This window comes from Lupinus angustifolius, chromosome LG12 (genome assembly GCF_001865875.1).
Source record: "Lupinus angustifolius cultivar Tanjil chromosome LG12, LupAngTanjil_v1.0, whole genome shotgun sequence".
Lineage (NCBI taxonomy): Eukaryota > Viridiplantae > Streptophyta > Magnoliopsida > Fabales > Fabaceae > Lupinus > Lupinus angustifolius.
Window position 1 is genome coordinate 19017489 of NC_032020.1, and position 20649 is coordinate 19038137.

The 20649-nt window shown below is 34.8% G+C and overlaps 4 protein-coding genes and 2 long non-coding RNA genes across 9 annotated transcripts; 4 read left to right on the forward strand and 2 right to left on the reverse strand.

The window, feature by feature from the left end:
- LOC109362153 lies at positions 107–1297 on the forward strand. Its single transcript, XR_002109363.1, has 2 exons — positions 107–355; positions 958–1297. It is a non-coding gene; the product is annotated as an uncharacterized LOC109362153 (long non-coding RNA).
- Positions 2289–8597, forward strand: LOC109362149 (protein STICHEL). The gene is made up of 6 exons (XM_019607755.1): positions 2289–4306; positions 4446–4665; positions 5345–5911; positions 6513–7209; positions 8015–8093; positions 8189–8597. The coding sequence occupies exons 1-6, from the start codon at positions 2297–2299 to the stop codon at positions 8288–8290; spliced, it is 3675 nt and encodes a 1224-aa protein (XP_019463300.1). The 5' UTR covers positions 2289–2296; the 3' UTR covers positions 8291–8597.
- Positions 8659–11100, reverse strand: LOC109362150 (2-C-methyl-D-erythritol 4-phosphate cytidylyltransferase, chloroplastic). 4 transcript variants are annotated; one of them, XM_019607759.1, is made up of 10 exons: positions 10894–11100; positions 10724–10797; positions 10564–10619; positions 10383–10462; positions 10222–10307; positions 10037–10114; positions 9801–9869; positions 9360–9475; positions 8973–9063; positions 8659–8877 (listed from the first exon to the last, which is right to left on the reverse strand). In XM_019607759.1, exons 1-10 carry the CDS (start codon positions 11072–11074, stop codon positions 8809–8811), a joined length of 900 nt encoding a protein of 299 aa, XP_019463304.1. In that variant the 5' UTR covers positions 11075–11100; the 3' UTR covers positions 8659–8808. The 4 variants fall into 4 exon arrangements, with proteins under 4 accessions (XP_019463304.1, XP_019463303.1, XP_019463302.1 ...); XM_019607758.1 differs by having other exon boundaries at positions 10724–10789; positions 10877–11100; XM_019607757.1 differs by having other exon boundaries at positions 10724–10792; positions 10877–11100.
- Positions 12411–18149, reverse strand: LOC109362151 (survival of motor neuron-related-splicing factor 30). The gene is made up of 8 exons (XM_019607760.1): positions 18002–18149; positions 17730–17798; positions 17152–17271; positions 14646–14728; positions 14451–14526; positions 14108–14293; positions 13668–13796; positions 12411–12669 (listed from the first exon to the last, which is right to left on the reverse strand). Exons 1-8 carry the CDS (start codon positions 18077–18079, stop codon positions 12508–12510), a joined length of 903 nt encoding a protein of 300 aa, XP_019463305.1. The 5' UTR covers positions 18080–18149; the 3' UTR covers positions 12411–12507.
- LOC109362154 lies at positions 15331–16779 on the forward strand. Its single transcript, XR_002109364.1, has 2 exons — positions 15331–16313; positions 16345–16779. It is a non-coding gene; the product is annotated as an uncharacterized LOC109362154 (long non-coding RNA).
- Positions 18352–20197, forward strand: LOC109362152 (NADPH-dependent pterin aldehyde reductase). Its single transcript, XM_019607761.1, has 4 exons — positions 18352–18592; positions 18681–18750; positions 18920–19301; positions 19856–20197. Exons 1-4 carry the CDS (start codon positions 18374–18376, stop codon positions 19923–19925), a joined length of 741 nt encoding a protein of 246 aa, XP_019463306.1. The 5' UTR covers positions 18352–18373; the 3' UTR covers positions 19926–20197.

The window sequence follows — 20649 nt, forward strand, 5'->3', positions numbered from 1 at the left end:
TATTATTATAAGGAAATGTAAACCAGTGCTCGAACATGGCCTTCTCCATTTGCAACACAATGATAATTAAATTACTAATCAGATTTGAGGCAAGACTATGTTTATTGTGCAATTTCTATTGGTGTTGTCAATGCAACTACTCTGTATTACAATGACAGGTCTTGCTCATTGGTTTGCTTATTTATGCTATTATGTAATATGTACAGATCTACTTCTTTTCAAGGTAGATTACTGAAACACAATCTTGATGCTGAAGTTGTGGATGCTCTGAAGAACCTGAGGCAAAAACTATCTAAAAATGAGTTGAAGTAGAATGAATACCAGTCGCAATTCTAGTCACAATTTATTTTGACAGGTGAACTCTCTGCAACATAAATTTTATTAATTTACCTGGTCTTAAATCCGACATATATTTCATCTTTAGGCACGTGAGCATGCGTTTATTATTTATAACAGTGATACTCTTTAGTCTTTTACCTTTTGGTTGGTTCATATTTTGAGGTAATGACGAAGAATAAACCATACTAATAACAGTGGCTGTGTCAACCAGAACCGGGACAATGTATTCATTAATACCACCCAATCTAAACTGTAGTGTATACGGTATAAAACTCACACTGTTACTGGATACATTTTTTTTTGTCTTTTCATCATTTGTATCATAAGATGTTTTTGTTGACTGAAAGTAATTAATATTTTGATTCACCCTTTAATGTTGATATTTGATATGTATTTGTATGAAATAGAAGTTGGTAGTTACTTCCCTGAACCCTGCCTGGAGGGTATTCTTCAGCCTGGTAATGAAATGAAGATGAGGAAACAAGTAAAACAAAGCCAAACAATGATCCAATTCATTAAACAAAATCCGATCAACAATGAGGAAACAAGTAAAATTATGTCTCACATAATTTATGCACATTATAAAGTTTTATTTCTGGCATGAAAAAACTGGAACAGGTGCTTTTGGAATTTGGATGTGGTGATATGGATTTGGATGAACTACAATGACTGCTATCGCTTGCATGTAGTGAAAGAGAGAGAGAAAAGGTTTATTGCCAATTTTAGTTTTTGCAACTTATTATTATTATAAGGAAATGTAAACCAGTGCTCGAACATGGCCTTCTCCATTTGCAACACAATGATAATTAAATTACTAATCAGATTTGAGGCAAGACTATTAATTCATCACCACGTACCCTAATTTCTCTCTCTCTCTCTCTCTCTCCCGTGAAATATATGTCCAGCTTTATGTTGAACAAATTTCCGCCATATAATAATTCATGCTTTGCATGAACAATATAATATCCATCTCCCAACTAAGGGCTTAATGAGGTATCCTATATCTGGAAAAACGAAAGCTAGACTTTCTTAATTTGTAAGTTTTTTTTTAATAAATTACCTAAAGAAGCTATTTGAAGTTGTGTAGCCATTTATCTTCTGTGCATATTTTGATTTTGATCTACAAGCTAACAGTTTTTTTATACAAGATTAGGATAAATTTATGCTCTATACTTACTTATTAAAATCTAGAATAAAAACCTAAAGTTTTAAACGTGAGTGATATATTTATTCTATTCTTGCTTGGTACTTTATTATCTTTTTTCAATACTATAGGAATTCTAATTCAAAATTAGTTTAAAATGTTATTATTTTAAACATAAATTAAAAACGTCTGGGCTTAAATTCAAATATATATCCATTCATTCTATTATTAATTTATCTTACATTTTTTTAACGAATTTAAGACTTTTATTTCACATTTATTCAGAAAACATTAGTGTTACATTGAGTTTCAATTTTATAATGACTTAAGATAAGATTTCATTCAATGTTTATTTACTATTGGTTTAAAAGCGATGAAATTAGTTATGATATTCCAATGCAATATAATAAAAGCTAGATTTGTTTTTTTATTTTATTTGTAGGAAGGGCAATCAATAATAAGTGTACAAAATTGTTCTCGCATAAAGACTTAAATAAAAGGAAAATAACTACAAATAAGGGATACGATAATGACTAACTAAGAATCTGAGAGATTCAATTCAACATTTCATTTGGAGCGCCAAATTATTAATAAAAAAATAAACCCAAAACAATGAAGTAAAAAACACTCAGAGAGAGAGAGAGAGAGAGTAGTCAACAACAGAAAGAGAGAGTGTTTGTCTGTGAGATCTGCCTTACGCACCCATTTCCCTTTCTCCATTAAAAGTTTTGATTTTTAGTTGATACATGGACATTTAATGCATAATGATGAAGTGGGTATGTAAAGTGAGTGTTTTTTGATTCAGAAAAAGAGATGTCAGAAATGATGATGAGGGTATCTGATCCAAGCAAGCTGCACTTGAAGAAAGAGCTTACTCAAATTCGAAAAGCAGCTCGCGTGTTGAGAGATCCTGGCACTACTTCTTCATTCAAGAAATCACCCCTTACTTCTTCAAGATCTGTGCCGCTTCCATCTTCTTCTGCATGCCACAAGAACATTACAAGTTCTCTACTTGATTCTCATTTCGCTCTAAAACAGAAAGACAAAGACAAGAATGTGTTTTTGTACAATTGGAAAAACACTGAGCAAGTAGAAGAAGAAGAAGAAGAAGAAGATGAAGATGAAGATGGATCTTTGTCACTTTTGGGAAGTATGGAAGATCGTTTCAGTGATGCTACGAATGGTTGTGACTCAAAGAGTGACACCTACTTAGGCATCTTCAGATCTGTAGATGCAGCAGCAGCAGTATCTGCCATTAAGAAAAAAGAGAGTAAGAAACCCTATTCTCCACATTTGGATTTTTTAAACAAATATCAACAACATTCACAACACAATAATCTCAATCTAGGTGGTAATATTAGTACAAAGTCCAAGGCATTGCTTTTTACTAGGGATGACTCTGATAATGATACTGAAGAAGATTACTCTAATAATTCTGAGCATGTTAGACGAGTTTTTGGGGCTTCTCCTTTCCTTCTCAAACTCAAACGTAACAATTTGTTGAGAAGAAGCACCAAAGAGGACTCTTCTTATTCTTATAGCACTCCTGCACTATCAACCAGTTCCTATAATAGGTGCCCTCACCGTTATCCTAGCACTGTTGGATCCTGGGATGCCACCACAACTTCAATCAATGACAGAGATGATGCCAATGATGATCATTTGGCTTTGCCTGGTCGCCAAGGATGTGGAATTCCTTGCTATTGGTCTAAGAGGACTCTGAAACATCAAGGTGCTTGTAGAAGTTCTTACTCTCCTTCACTTTCGGATAGTTTAAGGAAAAAAGGAAGAAGCATACTATGTGGGAGTCAAAATATTTATCCAAGACACCGCAGATCCCCTTCAGCCTCTCACAAGCGCAAAATTTCTTTGAGGAGTGCTCAAGGTGTTATTCCATTGCTCTCTGACAGTGGTGATGTTAGAGGAGGTTCATCCATAGGAACTGGCCGTAGTGATGATGAACTTTCCACAAACTTTGGGGAGCTTGATCTTGAGGGCTTGAGCCGATTGGATGGGAGAAGGTGGTCATCCAGTTGTAGAAGTCAAGAGGGACTGGAGATTGTAGCTCTTAATGGAGCAGGGGAAGACGAAGGCACGCCTGAAAATAGTTGGAGTTTCAGTAAGAAATATAAGCCTGTGTTGTTTTGTGAAGTGATTGGGCAGAATATTGTGGTTCAGTCACTTATCAATGCTGTTTCGAGGGGGCGAATTGCTCCCATTTACCTTTTCCAAGGTCCGCGTGGGACTGGTAAAACATCAATTGCCAGGATATTTGCTGCTGCCTTGAATTGTGTGGCTCTTGATGAGAGTAAGCCTTGTGGCTACTGCCGGGAATGTGCTGATTTCATTTCTGGCAAGAGTAATGATTTACTTGAAGTTGATGGAACCGATAAGAAAGGAATTGATAGAGCTAGATATCTTTTGACAAGATTGCCAATTGGGTCATCATCAGCCTCCTCACGATATACAGTTTTTGTCATTGATGAGTGTCAATTGTTACCCTCCAAGACATGGCTGAGATTTCTCAAGTTTCTCGAAGAACCACCTCAGCGGGTTGTGATCATATTTATAACGTCTGATCTTGACAATGTGCCACGAACAATACAATCTAGATGTCAGAAGTATCTTTTTAACAAAATTAAGGATGTGGATATTGTTGCTAGGTTAAGGAAGATATCTGCTCAAGAGAACCTCAACATTGAAACAGATGCATTGGACCTCATTGCTATGAACGCAGATGGTTCACTTCGAGATGCAGAAACAATGTTAGAACAGCTTAGCTTGCTGGGAAAAGGAATTACTACTTCTCTTGTCAATGAACTTGTGAGTTTGCTTGAACAGTTATTCTTTGACTTAATTGGGAAATTTAACGGTTCTAATAAAGCTTCTGATTTAACAAAAGGTTTATTTTGGTCACATGGATATCATTCAAGCATACATTGTTTTGTATCACTTGCAACAGGTGGGAGTTGTTTCAGATGAGAAATTATTGGAACTTTTAGAGTTAGCTATGTCATCAGACACTGCAGAGACAGTGAAAAGAGCCAGGGAATTGATGGACTCTGGAATTGATCCAGTGGCTTTAATGTCTCAACTAGCTGGCCTCATTATGGACATCATTGCTGGATCATATACTGTTATTGATGCCAAACATGATGATTCATTCTTTGGTGGACGCAGTTGTGAGTGCAATCCCTACTTCAATTTGATAATAAGATTCTTATCTTTGTTATTATGGAAGTATTAATCTAAATTAATTTTGGCATTGATATGGTGACGATTCATTAAACACAGTTTCTTAGCTGTTATTCATTGCAACGCCATTTCTCACTCAAATTTTCTTAGTGAACAAAAACTTCATTAATAGTTATCTATATCAGAAAGGATATGTGCAAACATTAAGTAAGAGCATCATGTTAACAAGAGAATAAACTCCATGTAGCATAGATGAGAATGAGCGGACAAACTAGGAAGATAGGATTAGAATGCATTATGGAAAAAGTTAGAGTAGCTCCTATTATAGAAAAAGGGTAGAATCACACCTTAGATGGTTTGGACATATAGAGGAGACCAGTAGAAGCTCCAGTAAGGAGAGTAGATGAAATAGAGGTTAGTCAAATTCCTAGAGGAAAAGGGAGGCCAAAGAAACCATTGGCGAAACGATTAGGAAAAATTTAAAGATCAATGCTTTGTCAATGAACATGATTTATACTATAGTATTATGGCATAGTTTGATTCAGGTAGTCGATCCCACTTAGTGAGATTAAAGTTTGGTTGATGCTTTTGTACTGTGTTATAATAATGAAAAACCTACAACACCTCATTGATTATTGAGATGCACCTCTTTCATTTCATGCCCAGTGAATGAATCAGAGTTGGAGAGATTAAAACATGCTTTGAAGCTTCTCTCAGAGGCTGAGAAACAGTTAAGAACTTCCAATGAACGCTCAACATGGTTTACTGCAACTCTGTTGCAGCTTGGTTCTATGCCCTCTCCAGATCTTACTCAGCCAGGCAGCAGCAGGCAGCAGAGCTGCAAGACAACAACTGAAGATAATCCATCTAGTGCTTCAAGAGATGTTACTGCTTGTGAGCATAAGTCAGACCTTCAATATATGCCTCGAAACTTAACATTCCCTGAATCCCAGCACATATTAGTTAATGGCAATTCCAGCCATCACAAGGATGTATCCTCAAAGAACGATGGTTTTAGGTTGAAATCAAAACCGTTGAATAACCCGGTCATAGATGATGGCTCCACAATTGTCTCATCTGATGATCTTATGGTTGGCAATATGATGCTTAGATGCATTAATTTGGAGAAGTTATATGATATCTGGGAGCGATGTATTGAGGGATGCCACTCTAAGACATTGAGACAGCTGCTACACGATCATGGAAAGCTTGTGTCCATATGTGAAGTTGAAGGTAAGCTAACCATACCTTTTGTTTCAATGTCTTTAGAAGCCTTTTTGACAAACCCAGTTTTAGATACTAAATGCTTTTTTATTTTACTTTTATAGCTATAATATTCAAAGTATATAAAGCATCCAATAGTTCATGTATGCATTGTTGTCACTCATGACAACAATCCGTTAAGTGCTTGCTCTGATACATACAATAATATACTGATCGAATTGAGATTTCAATTTATTTTGTGAAATGATTATGTATACATTATTTTTTTTATTTCAGTTATGTCTAGTTCTATTATTAAAAGAAGATAATTGACACTCCGGGCAAATAAAATTGTCAGAGAAGGTCACCTTGAATTGAATTTATGTTTTTAGAAAATGCAACACATCATTGATAATTGGGTGGAATGCGTTTTTCCTGATTGAGCATAACCATTTTGGTTGCAAGTACAACTATGTTTTCATCTTTTGGTCCTTTTCTGTTCCTTTGCTGTGCCAGATCTCTCTTTTTTCTTTCCCCTAATTTCATGTTTGCCCTTTTTCATCTTATTACTAGGAGCCAGTTGTTATTTTGTCATGTATAGTTCCCCCTCCTAATATAATTCTTCTTGCAGGTTTTTTGGTGGCATATGTTGCATTTGGCGATGGACATATTAAGCGTAGGGCTAAGAGGTTTTTGAGAAGTATTACAAACTCCATGGAAATGGTTCTTAGACACAATGTGGAGGTCAGAATGATCCATTTGCCAGATGGTGAAGGTGAAAATCTAGTTAATCTATCTAGTCTAAAGCAGGCAGAGTCCACAGTAGCAAACGAGAAGGACCAAAGAGGTCATATGAATGGAACAGAGTCTTGTTCTAGTTTCCCTCCTTTACTGGATGGAAACCTTCAATGTGCTTCCGATTCATCAGATATTCTGGCTGAAGGAAATGGTTTGAGGGAGAAGCGACGGGATAATCCAATGCAGAGAATTGAGTCTATCATCCGTGAGCAGAGGCTGGAGACTGCATGGTTACAGGCTGTTGAAAAAGGTTCCCCTGGATCGCTGAGTCGTTTGAGACTTGAGAAGAATCAAGTCCTGCCACAGGATGGTATATTTTGTGTAGACCCAAAGGAGTCCAGTGTGCATAAAACAAGATCTTCCTCTCAGCATTGGGAAGATGAGCTGAATAATGAACTCAAAATTTTGAGTGTTAAAAATGGAAAGGTCCTACAGAAGGATCAGATCGGTAGAAGGGCAGATCAGTACCCCATGTCTCCAAGTTTATTGCATGACAGCAGTTTAGCAATAAGTTCTGGCAAAGGCAATGTGTAAGTCGTACTTCAATTTTGCAGTCTGCCTCTCTTGTACATTATGATTTGAAACTGTTGTAAATTGTATGATGTAGTCCTAGAATAATTCTGGGTGGACAAAGTATTACAACTTACAAGTTTCATCTTGATGCATGAATGCATTTCTAGGGCAGTGTAATATTTATCATTTTAGAGAGAGAAAAATCACTGCCTTCATAGGAAAGTGTACAAGAGATTTTTGCTATTGGTATTAAAACTTACTAATTCTGCTCAAATTATATGGAAAGATTAATAAAAGGTGGCATTGAATGGTACTATTTTGGTACAATTATTGTCAACATATGAAGAGTGGGAAATCATTTAAATTGTTCTAGTCAATCTATGTTGGTATATATTAGAGGATCAACCTTGAAGCAACAGTAGGCTTGCTACCTTGTGACTTGGAGGTCATAGTTTCAAATTCAGGAAATAACCTCTTTGCTTTAAGCGGTAAGGATGCACATGTTTACCCCTCCTTAAACCCCATTAGTTAGGAGCCTCAAGCATTGTCTCATCCCTTTTTAAGATGGTAGACATGGTTGTTGGTGGTATTTTTAAATGTTGCTTAAGTGTCTGATTTCTTGTGTCAAAATCTCTTGGGGCTACAGGTACATACACACTAGCAACTGGGGTGTGCTCCTGTTAGTTTAGGAACTTTTGGATAGGTTGTAGAACTTGTATCATTGGGATTAACATGTGTTAGTGTGAAAAAGAGGCTTACTAAAATTAGTGCTTGTGTCAAATAATGTATTCAATTTGTTGCTTACTGACATTGTTTATGCAGAGGATATGAATCGAGCCCTGGACCAGGTGGTTGTGGATTTTTATGTTGGAATAATTCCAAGCCTAGAAGGGTTGTGAAGGTAATTTGATGATGTGCTTTTTCCATTTTCTTGTCTAAAAACGAAGTTATATTTGTCTGAGACTGATGAAACAAATAGTGTTGGTTGTAAAGCAGGTAACAGGTGGTACCCCAGTTGGAGTTGGAGGAGGTAAAGAGGGGCGTTTTACATTGTTTGGTGAGTGTTGTAAGCCAAAGAAAAAGGACTTGAGAAGATAAGGAGACCATTGCTTCTCCATATAAACTTCTTTTCTTGTTTAGGTTGTGATTCATACAGCAGCTTCAACTTATGTGTTCCTTATGCTACATCCTTTATTTAAGGAATTAATAATACATAAACAGGAACAATCATTCCTTTATTGCTCTAATTATTCTTACTTCCAATTATCAGTCTTTTCAACAAATGTTTACTTTCAAAGCTTGTTTCCATATGATTGATTGTCCACGTGATCTTACTCATGTAAAGAATCGAACTCAAAATCTTGTAATAAACCAAAGATAGATAATAAAAGACAGATGATGGAGTACAGATTAATGTGATAAAGTCACAATTGAGCTTTCAGCACTTTTTCACAAATAATGGAGTACAATAATTATTGGATTATTATCTGCTGATTGCAAGGGGAACATTTCCCTCATTTGTGCAAGCACAATGTGTTTATACAAATGTCAATATAAATCACACAGTAAACACAAAGGTGATACATTCTTGCTCAAAGTAATCTAACAAAACTTAATTAAGCAGTATCTCCCGAGTTTATATTCAATATTCTCTCAGCAAGTATCATGTCATCAGGAGTAGTCACCTACAAGACAGTTGGTTCACAATATTAATTAGTTCACGGGCTATGAAAAAAGTAGTTCATCCACCAAATAAGAAAATAGGGGGAAGATTCAGTACCTTAATGTTGGTATAAGATCCTTCAGTGATATAAACCGGATGTTTAAGGTGCTCTATGATGGACACATCGTCAGTCACTTCAAGACCTTCTCTGTAACCAAGGTTGTAAATAAATTACTAGTTACATACTGAAAGAAAGGTATCCTCTCAATATTGCTATGAATTACAAAAACCAAATTATTTATATTTGTTACAAACATATTCCAATTTAATTGTGGATGACTCGTTTGGTTCATCTAAAAGGTGCCTACATAGCTATCCATTTTGTTCATAATAGTATGACAATATATTCCCTTTCTTCATTTTAGTTTGCCAATAGCTATAGAAGAAGAGACACTTACTGTCTACAACTATTCATATAAGTTGAACATAAGAATGAGAAACTACCTATTTACAAGCTCAAAGCCTTTCCTCAGCAACTTGGGCTTGATAACCTGTGGGGTCTGCATCTCCCATAGTCTTTTTCTATCCAGTGTTCTAACTACAAATGATTCATTGTTTGCCTGCAAAAATATTTGTAGACAAATTACACTATTGTCAAGTCCATTAAAGATAGGAGCTACATCACATGCATATATCCGCCCAAGTTTGTTTGGTGCTTGTAATCCTGAAGCATATGCTCTTGAGTTTAATCAAGTTAAGCATAAAAAATTCGATTGAACTACACATTGATAGGAGGAGTGGAATACATAGATGTTATCACATTTAAATTTTCATTAGACTTCTTCTGTAAGGGCAGAAGATAGTAATCTACTTTTAATAGAAAAAACAGAGAATAACCACTGAAAATAGTTGGATGAAACCAACATACTAATAACCAGTTAGTACCTCTTTGATTGTGGCCTTCACAGGAACACCGAGAACAGCAGCTCCATTAAGTAATCCATCTTTAAGGACCTAAAGTAGAAGACAAGGGAGTAATCTAAGCATCCTATTACAAACATATGGTTGATAACTCCCTTACTCTAAGGAGTAACAAAGCCAATGTTACAGTGCTGACTTTAAGAAGAATCAAGAGCAAAGGGCTTGGTAACTTGGGCAACAAAAAATTATTTAATGTAAACCTTTTCCACATCTGCTGATAACACCAAAGGTCGTGCAGAATCATGAATGCAAACAAGCTCAGAGTTTGAATCAATAGCCTGCAAATAAATTAAAAGAGCATTTTAATATTATACAAAGGAGTCATCATAGAGGTGATAAAGTGATAAGAAATGGAATAATAATAGAATTGAAGGAAGGTGGGTACCTGAAGGCCACTGTAAACAGAATCTTGTCTTTCTTTTCCAGGCAGTGCAAATTTGAGTTGTACTTGGTGATGATCTGGTTTGGCATCTGAGGAGGAATAAAGTGTATTAATAAGATGGAAGAGAGAAATTGAAGTAGAGGGAGGGTGTGTGGAAAAGAAACCTTGAAAAACGTCCTGGTAGGAAGGATCACAAACAACAACTATTTCCCTGACTTGAAGCATGGTGGAAAAGGTGTGGAAGCTGTGAACGAGAGTGGATAGTGATATATGATATAAGGTAAGAGAATAGAGTAATAGAGTGAATAGTGATATATGATATATGATATATGATATATGATATACCTATACAAAGCAATGGGTTGACCGAAAAGGGGAAGATACTGCTTTGGCATGTTAGCCTATGAAATGAAATGAAATGAAATGATTGAGTGATTAGAAATCGGAATGAAGAAAATGTGAATGAAGATAATAATCTATACTAATAACAAAGTGATTGACATACTCCCATCCTCTTCCCCTTCCCTCCAGCGAGCAGCACAACGGATACACTTCTCTCTTTCACCTTCTCCTCCTGCTACGCAACAACCCATTCAATTCAATTCAATTCAATTCAATTACTCTTATTATATGCAAAATCATTAATCTGATTACTTACTTGTTGGGGTATTATTGGTTCAGAGGTTGCAGAGCAGAGAGTAACAACCCTTCTTGACCACTTACTGTTGCTGATGCTGATGCTAACATTCTTATTGTTGCCTCTGATTGTATTGAAGAATGGAGAATTGGGATAGAATTTGTGAATATGAATAGTAGATGGAGATGGCAGAGATTGAAGTTGAAGTAGTAGTGTCATCTCTCTATATAATTATTATCAGTAAGTATATGAAATACATCAATTGATTCTTATTAAGTGGGTTTTAATTAAGTCAATCAAGGTTGTTGATGGGAAGGAGTAGGTGGGTCATCATCATTGGGTGGGCCGCTGTAGTAAGAAGCCCAGCCCAGTGTTAGAGAGTCAGAGATATAGCTCATATTGAAATCAACTATGCATTTGCAAGGGTGGCCGATAATGAATTTTGCATAAATTTAATTAAAAAATGATAACATAATTTGTTAATAAAAATATTATGAAGGCTAGGGAGTAAAAGATAATTTCTATATATACTTTATTCTTAATGTAAAGTTTTCAATGAATGAGATGATGTTAAGCATATTAAAAATGTTAAATAAATAAATAATTGTTTTAAAGAAAAGTTTGTAACACATGTAAAATAAGTTTTGAACATATGTTACATATTTGAAAAACATATTTATAAACCATATTATATGTTATCTTTAGTGGTTGACTATATTTATCATGTATTAATATTTTCAATCTTTTTTGCTTTTAACTCTTGAAATAATTACGTACAATTGATTATAACTGAACATTAGTCTAGATAAATATAACCCCATATTTTCTAATGTTTCACCTTGAGATTATTGATTGTCATAATATAGAAAACCATTATAGAGAATTGGCTTCAATAAAGTTTAAAAGACCATGAAGATTAGGATACATCCAGTAAATCTTTTCAATATTTTTTCCACTTCAAGTTCATAATTTGTCATTTGATTAAAAAATATGGCACACTAAAAACTTGTCTTATCATATATTATATTTACTCTTAACTTAATATTAATAAGAGTTATTTTTTAACATGTCAATCCACTAATATACGTTTGCTTTCATCTATTATATGACTAAAAAAACATTTTTCTATTATCTTTCCTTCCTTTAACTTTCATTCCACTGATTTACCCTCTTAAACCAAATATAATATAAATCAAATTACTTTAAAATAATTAATTAATTTATATATAAAAAATACAACTTTGTTATTCAAGTGAAGAAAGAAAATTAACTATTAAAATAATATGGTGAAACCCATACATTTATATTTCTATCATACTAAACAACTAAAAAATCATCACATTTTCTACTTCTCTTAACTTTTCTTTCCTCTGTTTTTTTTTGTGGTAAATCTGTAAGAGTAATACACAGGTGGATAAACTGGTCGCTTACATCTTTCAAAACATAAATTTTTAACGCTTGTTTTATTTTAATCCATTATTTTTAATCTATTTTAGACTTCTAAATGTTTTTAACTCATACATATTTAACCCTTTAGTTGATCTCAAGTCACAAATATGCATAGTCAATGGACCTCTAAAGTGAGAATGGTTTACTTTGTAAGTACATGTCACATACAATTTAATGGCAAGGTTAAAAGCTATATAACCTAATCATTCATCATTCTCAACCGTCCCATCCTTGAGATGAAAATGCTTTTCTCTCTTCTGGAAATCTGTTAAACCTTTCCCACTTCCAGTCACACCAACCTTTCCTTGAGGATCATCAGGGGATTTGAAAATACTCTCCCGCTTTCTTCCTGAGAAGAAACCAACCTGTAACCAATCCAAATATGTATTTTGCATATATCAGAAACTTCAAGACATTGTATTCTATACAAAAACAATTCAAGTTGTCAACAAGTCAAATGTATAAATAAGTGTACGAATTGGGTGGGGATCGCAGACAGGGAGTGTAACACAAGGCAAGTTCCAAACGATTTGGTTTCTCCTCTTGTTGTTTACTAATTCACTTTTCCTTTTCTTCTCATTCATATTTACATTATACCATGGCTTCTGAGATGAACAGAGGAGATAAGAAAAAGGGTGGCACAGTGCCCAAGACTTCTACCTAATGAGGTCTCAGGAGGGTAAATGTACACAGAGATACGAGTTTGAAGATAAAGGAGAAACAGAAGAGATAACAAAGGAACAGTGGTCCGAGTAATAGGAGTTGCCAAAACACAGCAAGATCCACAAGTTGCAGCAGCGCTCATCACAAGCTCTGAACTGCAAGATTTGAAATTCCAATGGCAATTCTTCCCATATGTGATTAAGATGATACATCATGGTGTGATTTGCATTGCTGGACCCGGATTTTACATTGTATCAAGAGAAGTATCATACGATACTAACTACAATGATTAAGAAATCTTTTAGTCTTTGACCCGGTATAAACTAATCGTTGGGTAGGAGGTAGTAATTATATAAAACCCTCCTAAAGGAACAACTCCATGGTTTTATAAAACCCTCCTAAAGGAACAACTCTATGGTTTTATAAAACCCTCCCATGACTAGAAGGGTTTTATAAATCCCACCATGTGGGAGAAAGGTTTGATTGTTGTTGTATCCAAACTAAAGATAAAATAAAATATAAATTCTTTTCTATGTGAATAAGAGTTAGCATCCAACTAAAGTTAGACTGCTGCTGCATTTATTATTTATTGTATATTCCCCAATTTTATCCACACACAAAAAAGAAGCAAGATACATGCATTCATTACATCTTAATTTTTTTGAAAATAAATAAAAAATATCAGAATAAAAGATGGTACCTTTTTTATCTTTCCTTTGGTTGACTGAAACTGTTGCCAAGCATTTTGCCGTTTATTTTGTGTGACTTCAAGCTGTTCTATCCGCATCTTAGACTTAAAGGCATGTATTTTCTTCCGCTTCGTAGCTTTCTGTAATCATTGAGTTAGCAAACATATGATGTATAGCATCCTAACTAACTGGCAGATAAACTTGGTAAAAAATAACACAGCTTCAGAATCCCACTATCAAGCGCTTCTGTTTTCATATCAACAAATACTTCATTTTATTTTCATTTTGATAAAAGGGTAAACAAATATTTTATTAAAAGCAGCAAAGAGATTGAGAGACTAACCAAAGCACTCCATCAATACTGCTGATAACAATTCTCACAAAGAAATTAGAAAATATTATGGGGAAGAAGAAAAAGAACAGAGAATGAAAGTTTTCCAGAACAACTCACCACATCCTCTGGGTCATCAGGCTCTATACGAAGCTTTGCAGGTAAACTTTTTGATTGAAAATCAATAGATGCAGCCTGTGCAATTTTACGTTTGATAGCCAGTTTTGTAGCCTCAGCAACTCGCTCAGCTTCTAACAAAGCATCGACAGTGCCTTCTTGAATTGGCCTTACATTGGCAGGATCCACCTGTAACAAGAAACTACCATCAGCATAGGTTTACATTGATATATAAGAAACTTGACAATTGACAGAATTTAGAGAATATCTTATACAGTGACTAAATTAGATTCCACACTAGCATTAGAGATCACAAGTATGCATCAAGTAGTTTCAGAAACCGTACCTCTTCTTTATTACCCCAATTGTCGTAAAACACATAATAACCATTTGGTGTATAAGCCTCAATTGTTGCATCGTACCTGGACATTAAAAACAGAACAAATTAAACAAAGAGAAAACATAGGTTAATGAAATGGAAACATACGAAGACACTGATAGACAAGTAGACAACTAGAAGGAAAAACATTGCTTGACACACCACTCCCCGTCTTCACTCCAAACTGCCTGAACTTTAGTGCCAATAGAAAATTTCCCTTGATGATCAGAGCTACTTTCCAGATCCTGAAAGTACAAAAAGAAAAATATGGCATTACTAATGAACTGGAGAAAAATATTGTATTTAATTCACCAGAGATGACCTCAATTGTCACCTCCACAACTTCTGCCAGATTGCAATTTCATCAATAATCAAAGGCAACACATTAAGTCAATTTTAACCAGGCAGATCTATGGTAGGATAAGGCAATGCAGTCTGTTATTGGTTAACTGTTATTGTATGGTTCATATAGATGTTGTCATCCGCACAGTTCGAACATATATCTGTAGATTGCTTTATTTACAGAATAACCCAGAAGAAGGTCAAGTCTATCATGGTAGAGGGAGTGGATGTTAAGTTATAAATAAGTGGCCTAATGGCACTAGTTAAGAAATTCAAAAATAGAAACAATGCATTAAAAATCACATGTTTTAAACTTTTAATGTATTAAAAATCATCATTTTCCAATCAAAAGTTTCTATCTTCGATTCATTATGCAGTACCTTTAAGGCACTCATTAACATTACCCTAAAAACAAAGCAAAAATAGCAGACAACCCATAAGCATCCAGCAGCAGAAAATGAGCAACCATTATTAATCTTCAACTTAAAAAGGGAAGGGCTACGGAAGAAAAAAGGGATGAGGTCAGAATATTAGCTTGATCTGAATTAATATTTATCTCTACTTGAGGTTCTGATCTGAAAACTGTGGTTAGACACTATTATGCATGTGTATCATATGTTCTTTTTTTGCACAATTATCATTAATTTTTATAATATAAGTTGTGTTACATCAATACGGGTACGTAACGGGCATGTGGTATGTACCGGCTACGGGGTTCAACATTTTCTAAAAAATTAGAGTACAAGTATATTGCATGAATAAGGCATACATGCTGCTATGTTGCATGATTATGGGTATGGTAGCGGTAAATATTTAGTATCTTGTTCCTGTAAACACTTGGATATCTAACTATTTGAAATGTGAAGAATGAGAGACTAATCATGTGATTCATATTTAGTATTATGATGTGACTAAGAAGAAAAAAGGGAATCCCAAGTTTTCGGCCAAAAATGACACAATTTTGAAACAATTTACGTCAAATGACTACCCCAAGAGTACCGATACCCGGTACATACCCAATCTGGATACATCAACTTCTTCAACGTACTCATGCAACAAAGAATATAAGGTTAAATAATTTTAAATAACTTTTTTTAATATTAAATTGTAACATTATTTTATGACTAAGAATAATATTGAGAAGTAATATCATATTAATAATAAACAACGAGCAAACTTTTATCCCACTAGGTAGGGTAAGCTGAATATCATACTAATAATAAACAATGAGCAAACTTTTATCCCACTATATGGGGTCAGCTGAATATCATACTAATAATATTTAGACTAAATGCATAAGGAACAAATTAATAGTTATTCAAAGCAATATTTTTAGAATATTATATTACCATATTACTTTAGATACATTTTTTTGGAAATAGAAAAGGAATGTTTTTTCTAGTAGAAAAATATAATAAAACATCTAGTTATACAAAACGTGTCCAGAAAAAAAAGTATACAAACAGAAAATGGTATGGCGAGTAGTGGGTGGAAACAGCTAACTAACAAGTAGAAAGAGTACAAACTATGTACTTTAATAAGATGAACAATGAACAGTCATCTTGCTGAACCATCAGTTCAGTAGTTCCGACAGTTTTCAGCAAGCTCAACAGTTAAAAGACCAGTTTTCAAACCATCAGTTTCAGAGGCTAATCCAAATCGGCAAGTGGTTTGGATTCCATGGATTCTGTCCGACTTGCCCAGTTCAGACCAACGTTCAGAATCACAACCGTACTACATGACTACTAAGGAGACTACCTAAAGTAAACAAGTAATGAAGGACCAAAGTTAGAACGTTAAAGCTCATGCAGTCCAGCCTGATAACACGTCTAAAGAATGTCAGTTTGCCTTCAGCATCCAATCATTCCACACATAGCACATTGCTGCAAAACTTGGCATTCCTGTCAGTACTGCCAAAACCCCAATATTTTTCTTTTCTCTAATAAAAACCCTCCGAAAAGGGAATTGCTCCAAGTTCCAGGGGAACACCTAAGATTACCAAACTGATCCACAATTCGTAATTAACCAAAACATCATTGCACCACCCAAAAAGAGTAATAAACCAAATGATATGACACCAATATTTGAAAGGAGCAATTGCACACGTAAACACAGCTCAACAAGGCTTATTTTTAGTCTAGCTGTCAAAATTAAAGTGAAGTCAAGGACAGTTAACATATAGAAAATCCCAGCAAATTGCTAAACATATGTTTCCCTATCCTGATTCAAAATATCACAGATAACAGTATAGCAAACAAGACATATTCTGCATTCAGTAGAAATATACATGAATGTCAAATCAGGAGAGTGAGAATCGAGCACCTACCAATTCATTCTCCTTGTGCTTTGACAGGCTTGGAGCTGCACTAGCATTTGGACCAGCTCTTGAACCAGACAATTCATTTTGCCTTGCAGTTGCAAGGAGTTCTTCAGTCAAAGCAATCACCTGTATCACACAATTTTAGGCCATTTTCCAGTTCAGTAAAACAAATAGTGTTGAGAAAATTTTCATATCATAAACCAAATTAATGTCAAAATTTAACTTAGAATTTCAGTGTGAACATCTTATATCAGGTGAGAGGGAGAAAGCATGCTGGACATCATGAGACAGAGAGCACACCTGCACATAATAATCAAGATAGAAGTAATGCGCACTTCGATGAGGTTTTGATTTTATTTTGGGTACATAGATCTAGCAATAGTTTTTCCCCTCATGGTCTTGAGGAAGAGCAATTTGAAATCATATGACTAATTTAAAAGCATATTTTGAATCTAACAAATAATGAAAATCTGAACAAGCGTCACTAGAGATTAAACATCCATCCATACATGAATAATATGAGATGAGATGAATTAAAGGAGGCCAAGGTCAAAGAAAGAAAGAAAGAAAGAAAGAATAGATACCTCAGTAAGCTCCCTTTCCATGTCGACATAGTCAGTGTTAACTGGATCATCGTTTAAAAGTTGTCTGACCTGAAAATGTTATACAATATTTATTCATTTATTAATTAATAACCTCTGGCCTAAAATTCCACGATGAGAAAATGTTAAATGATTGAAATTAGAGTGAGGGAGAGAGGTGGGGATAAGAGTGATTATATGATTATTCCAATTTGCAAAAGTAGAATAAAGTTATGAAATATAAACCCTAAGACATAGAAGGGAGAGTGAGTGACCTGGTGAAGTTGATCTTTATATAGAGAGAGATTGGAAGCCAATTCCTGTATGTTTACTTCTTCACCTTCCCCTTCCATTTCTTCTCTCTTTCTCTCTACGCCTTCAGAAATCAATCAATTCAATTACTCCTCCCACAACAATGACCACCTTTGATTTTCTGATTTTCTGATTCATTTAAAACCCCAATCTCCTTTCTTCTTGGGCTTCCACCACTCCAGCCCGGCCCAATGCCATATTAGATTAGATTAGATTATTAAAACATAAGATATTTAATAATTTTTCAATATAAAGTATGATATAATAATAATATATATTGTGGGGTTGTGTGGGTAAGAATGAAATTAGAATAGGATCGGAAGAGGGGAGAGAAGATGACAACAAGGGTTGGAGTTGGGGTTGGAGTTGGGGTTGGGAGTGGAGGAAGTAGTAGAACTGTGTTGATAACAGGAGTGAGCAAAGGCATCGGAAGAGCACTCGCCCTTGAATTAGCCAACCTAGGTCACTCAGTAATCGGCTGTTCCCGTTCTCAGGATAATCTCATTTCTCTCCAATCACAACTCCCCAATCACTTGTTCCTTACTGCCGACATCGTCAGTCCTTTCTTTCCTTTCCTTTACTTCTTCTTTCTTTCTTAATTAATTAATTAATTAATTCCCTCAATTTTTAATTCATTTTCAGAAGTCCAATACCAGCGTCCAAGACCTTGCCCGAACTGTTATGGACCAAAAGGGCGTTCCTGATATTATTGGTATTCTTCACTTCTTATTATTCACATTACATTTATCATTAAGGATTATTAATTAATTTAGTCAACGACCTATTCATTTTTAATATCATAGTGTAAATCAGTTATTAGTTATATTGAAACAGAATCAGGAGGGGATTATAATAATAGTAATATGGTTTGGTACAATCAGTGAATAATGCAGGAACAATTAACAAAAACAACAAGATTTGGGAGGTTCCTGAGGAAGAATTTGATAATGTGATTGATATCAACTTGAAAGGGACGGCGAATGTGTTGCGCCATTTCATCCCTCTAATGATCACCAACAACAAGAAGCAAGGAGGAGGAGGAATCATTGTGAATATGTCTTCCGGATGGGGAAGATCTGGTGCTGCACTGGTTGCACCTTATTGTGCATCCAAATGGGCTGTTGAAGGATTGACCAAGTCTGTCGCTAAAGAGTTGCCCGAAGGAATGGCCGTTGTCGCTCTTAATCCAGGCGTTATCAACACTGACATGCTTGCCTCCTGCTTTGGTACTTCTGCTGCTCTATATCAAACCCCTGAAGCATGGTATGCTACTATGCACCCATCATTACCCTCTTTCCTTTCTAATTTTCTACCACTTACAAAATCAACATGCTTTTACAATGAGATTATAATCACCAAAAGACAAATATACCAATTGACTGCCTTTATGAACTGCATACAAAATTCACTTCCATAGTTAGTTATAAAAGGGCTTAAACCTCAAGCAAGGTTTACTATGTTACTTACATAGTGTTAATGAAAATAAACAAATAAAAAATATTTAAGATTTGTAATTAAAAAAGGTGGTACTTTGTGTCTTTTTTTGGGATCACTTTGTGTGTTTCTCATTTAGGCTATAGACAAAGAAATTAAGGGTCTCTATGATATAGACACCCAAACATGATTTTTTATTATAACATATGCTGCTTAGAGAATACAAGGGAAAATCATGCTTGTGATGGTCTAACCATTGTTTCTTATGGGCAAATCATGGTTTGTATTTAATCATTATAACATAATTGACATTCATTTGAAAATGCTCTTCTTTCTGCCCTTATGCTTTTTCAACTTACCTTTTCACTTCTATACTTTATCAGGGCTTCCAAGGCAGCAACTATGATACTCAATCTCAGAGCAGCAGACAATGGAGCATCTCTCACTGTCTGATAAGTTAAGCAACTCATGTATATTTGACTTTTCAAGAGGCTTTGATAAGTGCTTTTTGAAATTCAATCCTTCTATATACCATATGTTCCATTTTCTTGGTGTGGGATACACATCGCTAAATATTTGATTGCTTAGACGATGATTGTAGGCATCGTAAGTAGCCAGGAAAGTATGAACTTAGGTAATTAGAGCTTTTTGGGGAGAACAAATGTAGTCTTGAATCTAAATGTGTTATTAGAAACTTACTTAGTGAAGCACCGGTTAAACCGTTATACCACTGTATTTATATCCTAATCGGTTTGATGACCGATATAGTATTAATAAAACTGAGGTGGACAACTCGAGATCAAGTAATAAAATTGTATTATATATAACAGAATGATAATACTTTAATTATGTCGGAATTGTGTATTTTTATATCAAAATGTTATAACTAAAAAACAATAAAACATTTCAGCCTATCTTATTATTCAAATATTTGTTATTTGGTAGGATTAGTGTGTTTCGAAAATGTTTAAGGAAGTAATAAAGGGAGAGAATTTTTTGTTTGGTCCAACAAAAGTTGGATATCCGTTTCTCCATTAAGTTGTAAGAAATGATGATTGTCATGCTTGGCAATGTAATATGTGTCAACTTTTTTTGTCACAATTCCTTAGATAATAAGTGGCACATAGTGTAAAAGGAACTACCCATATGAACTCTCGAAATACTCTTAGTATGATTA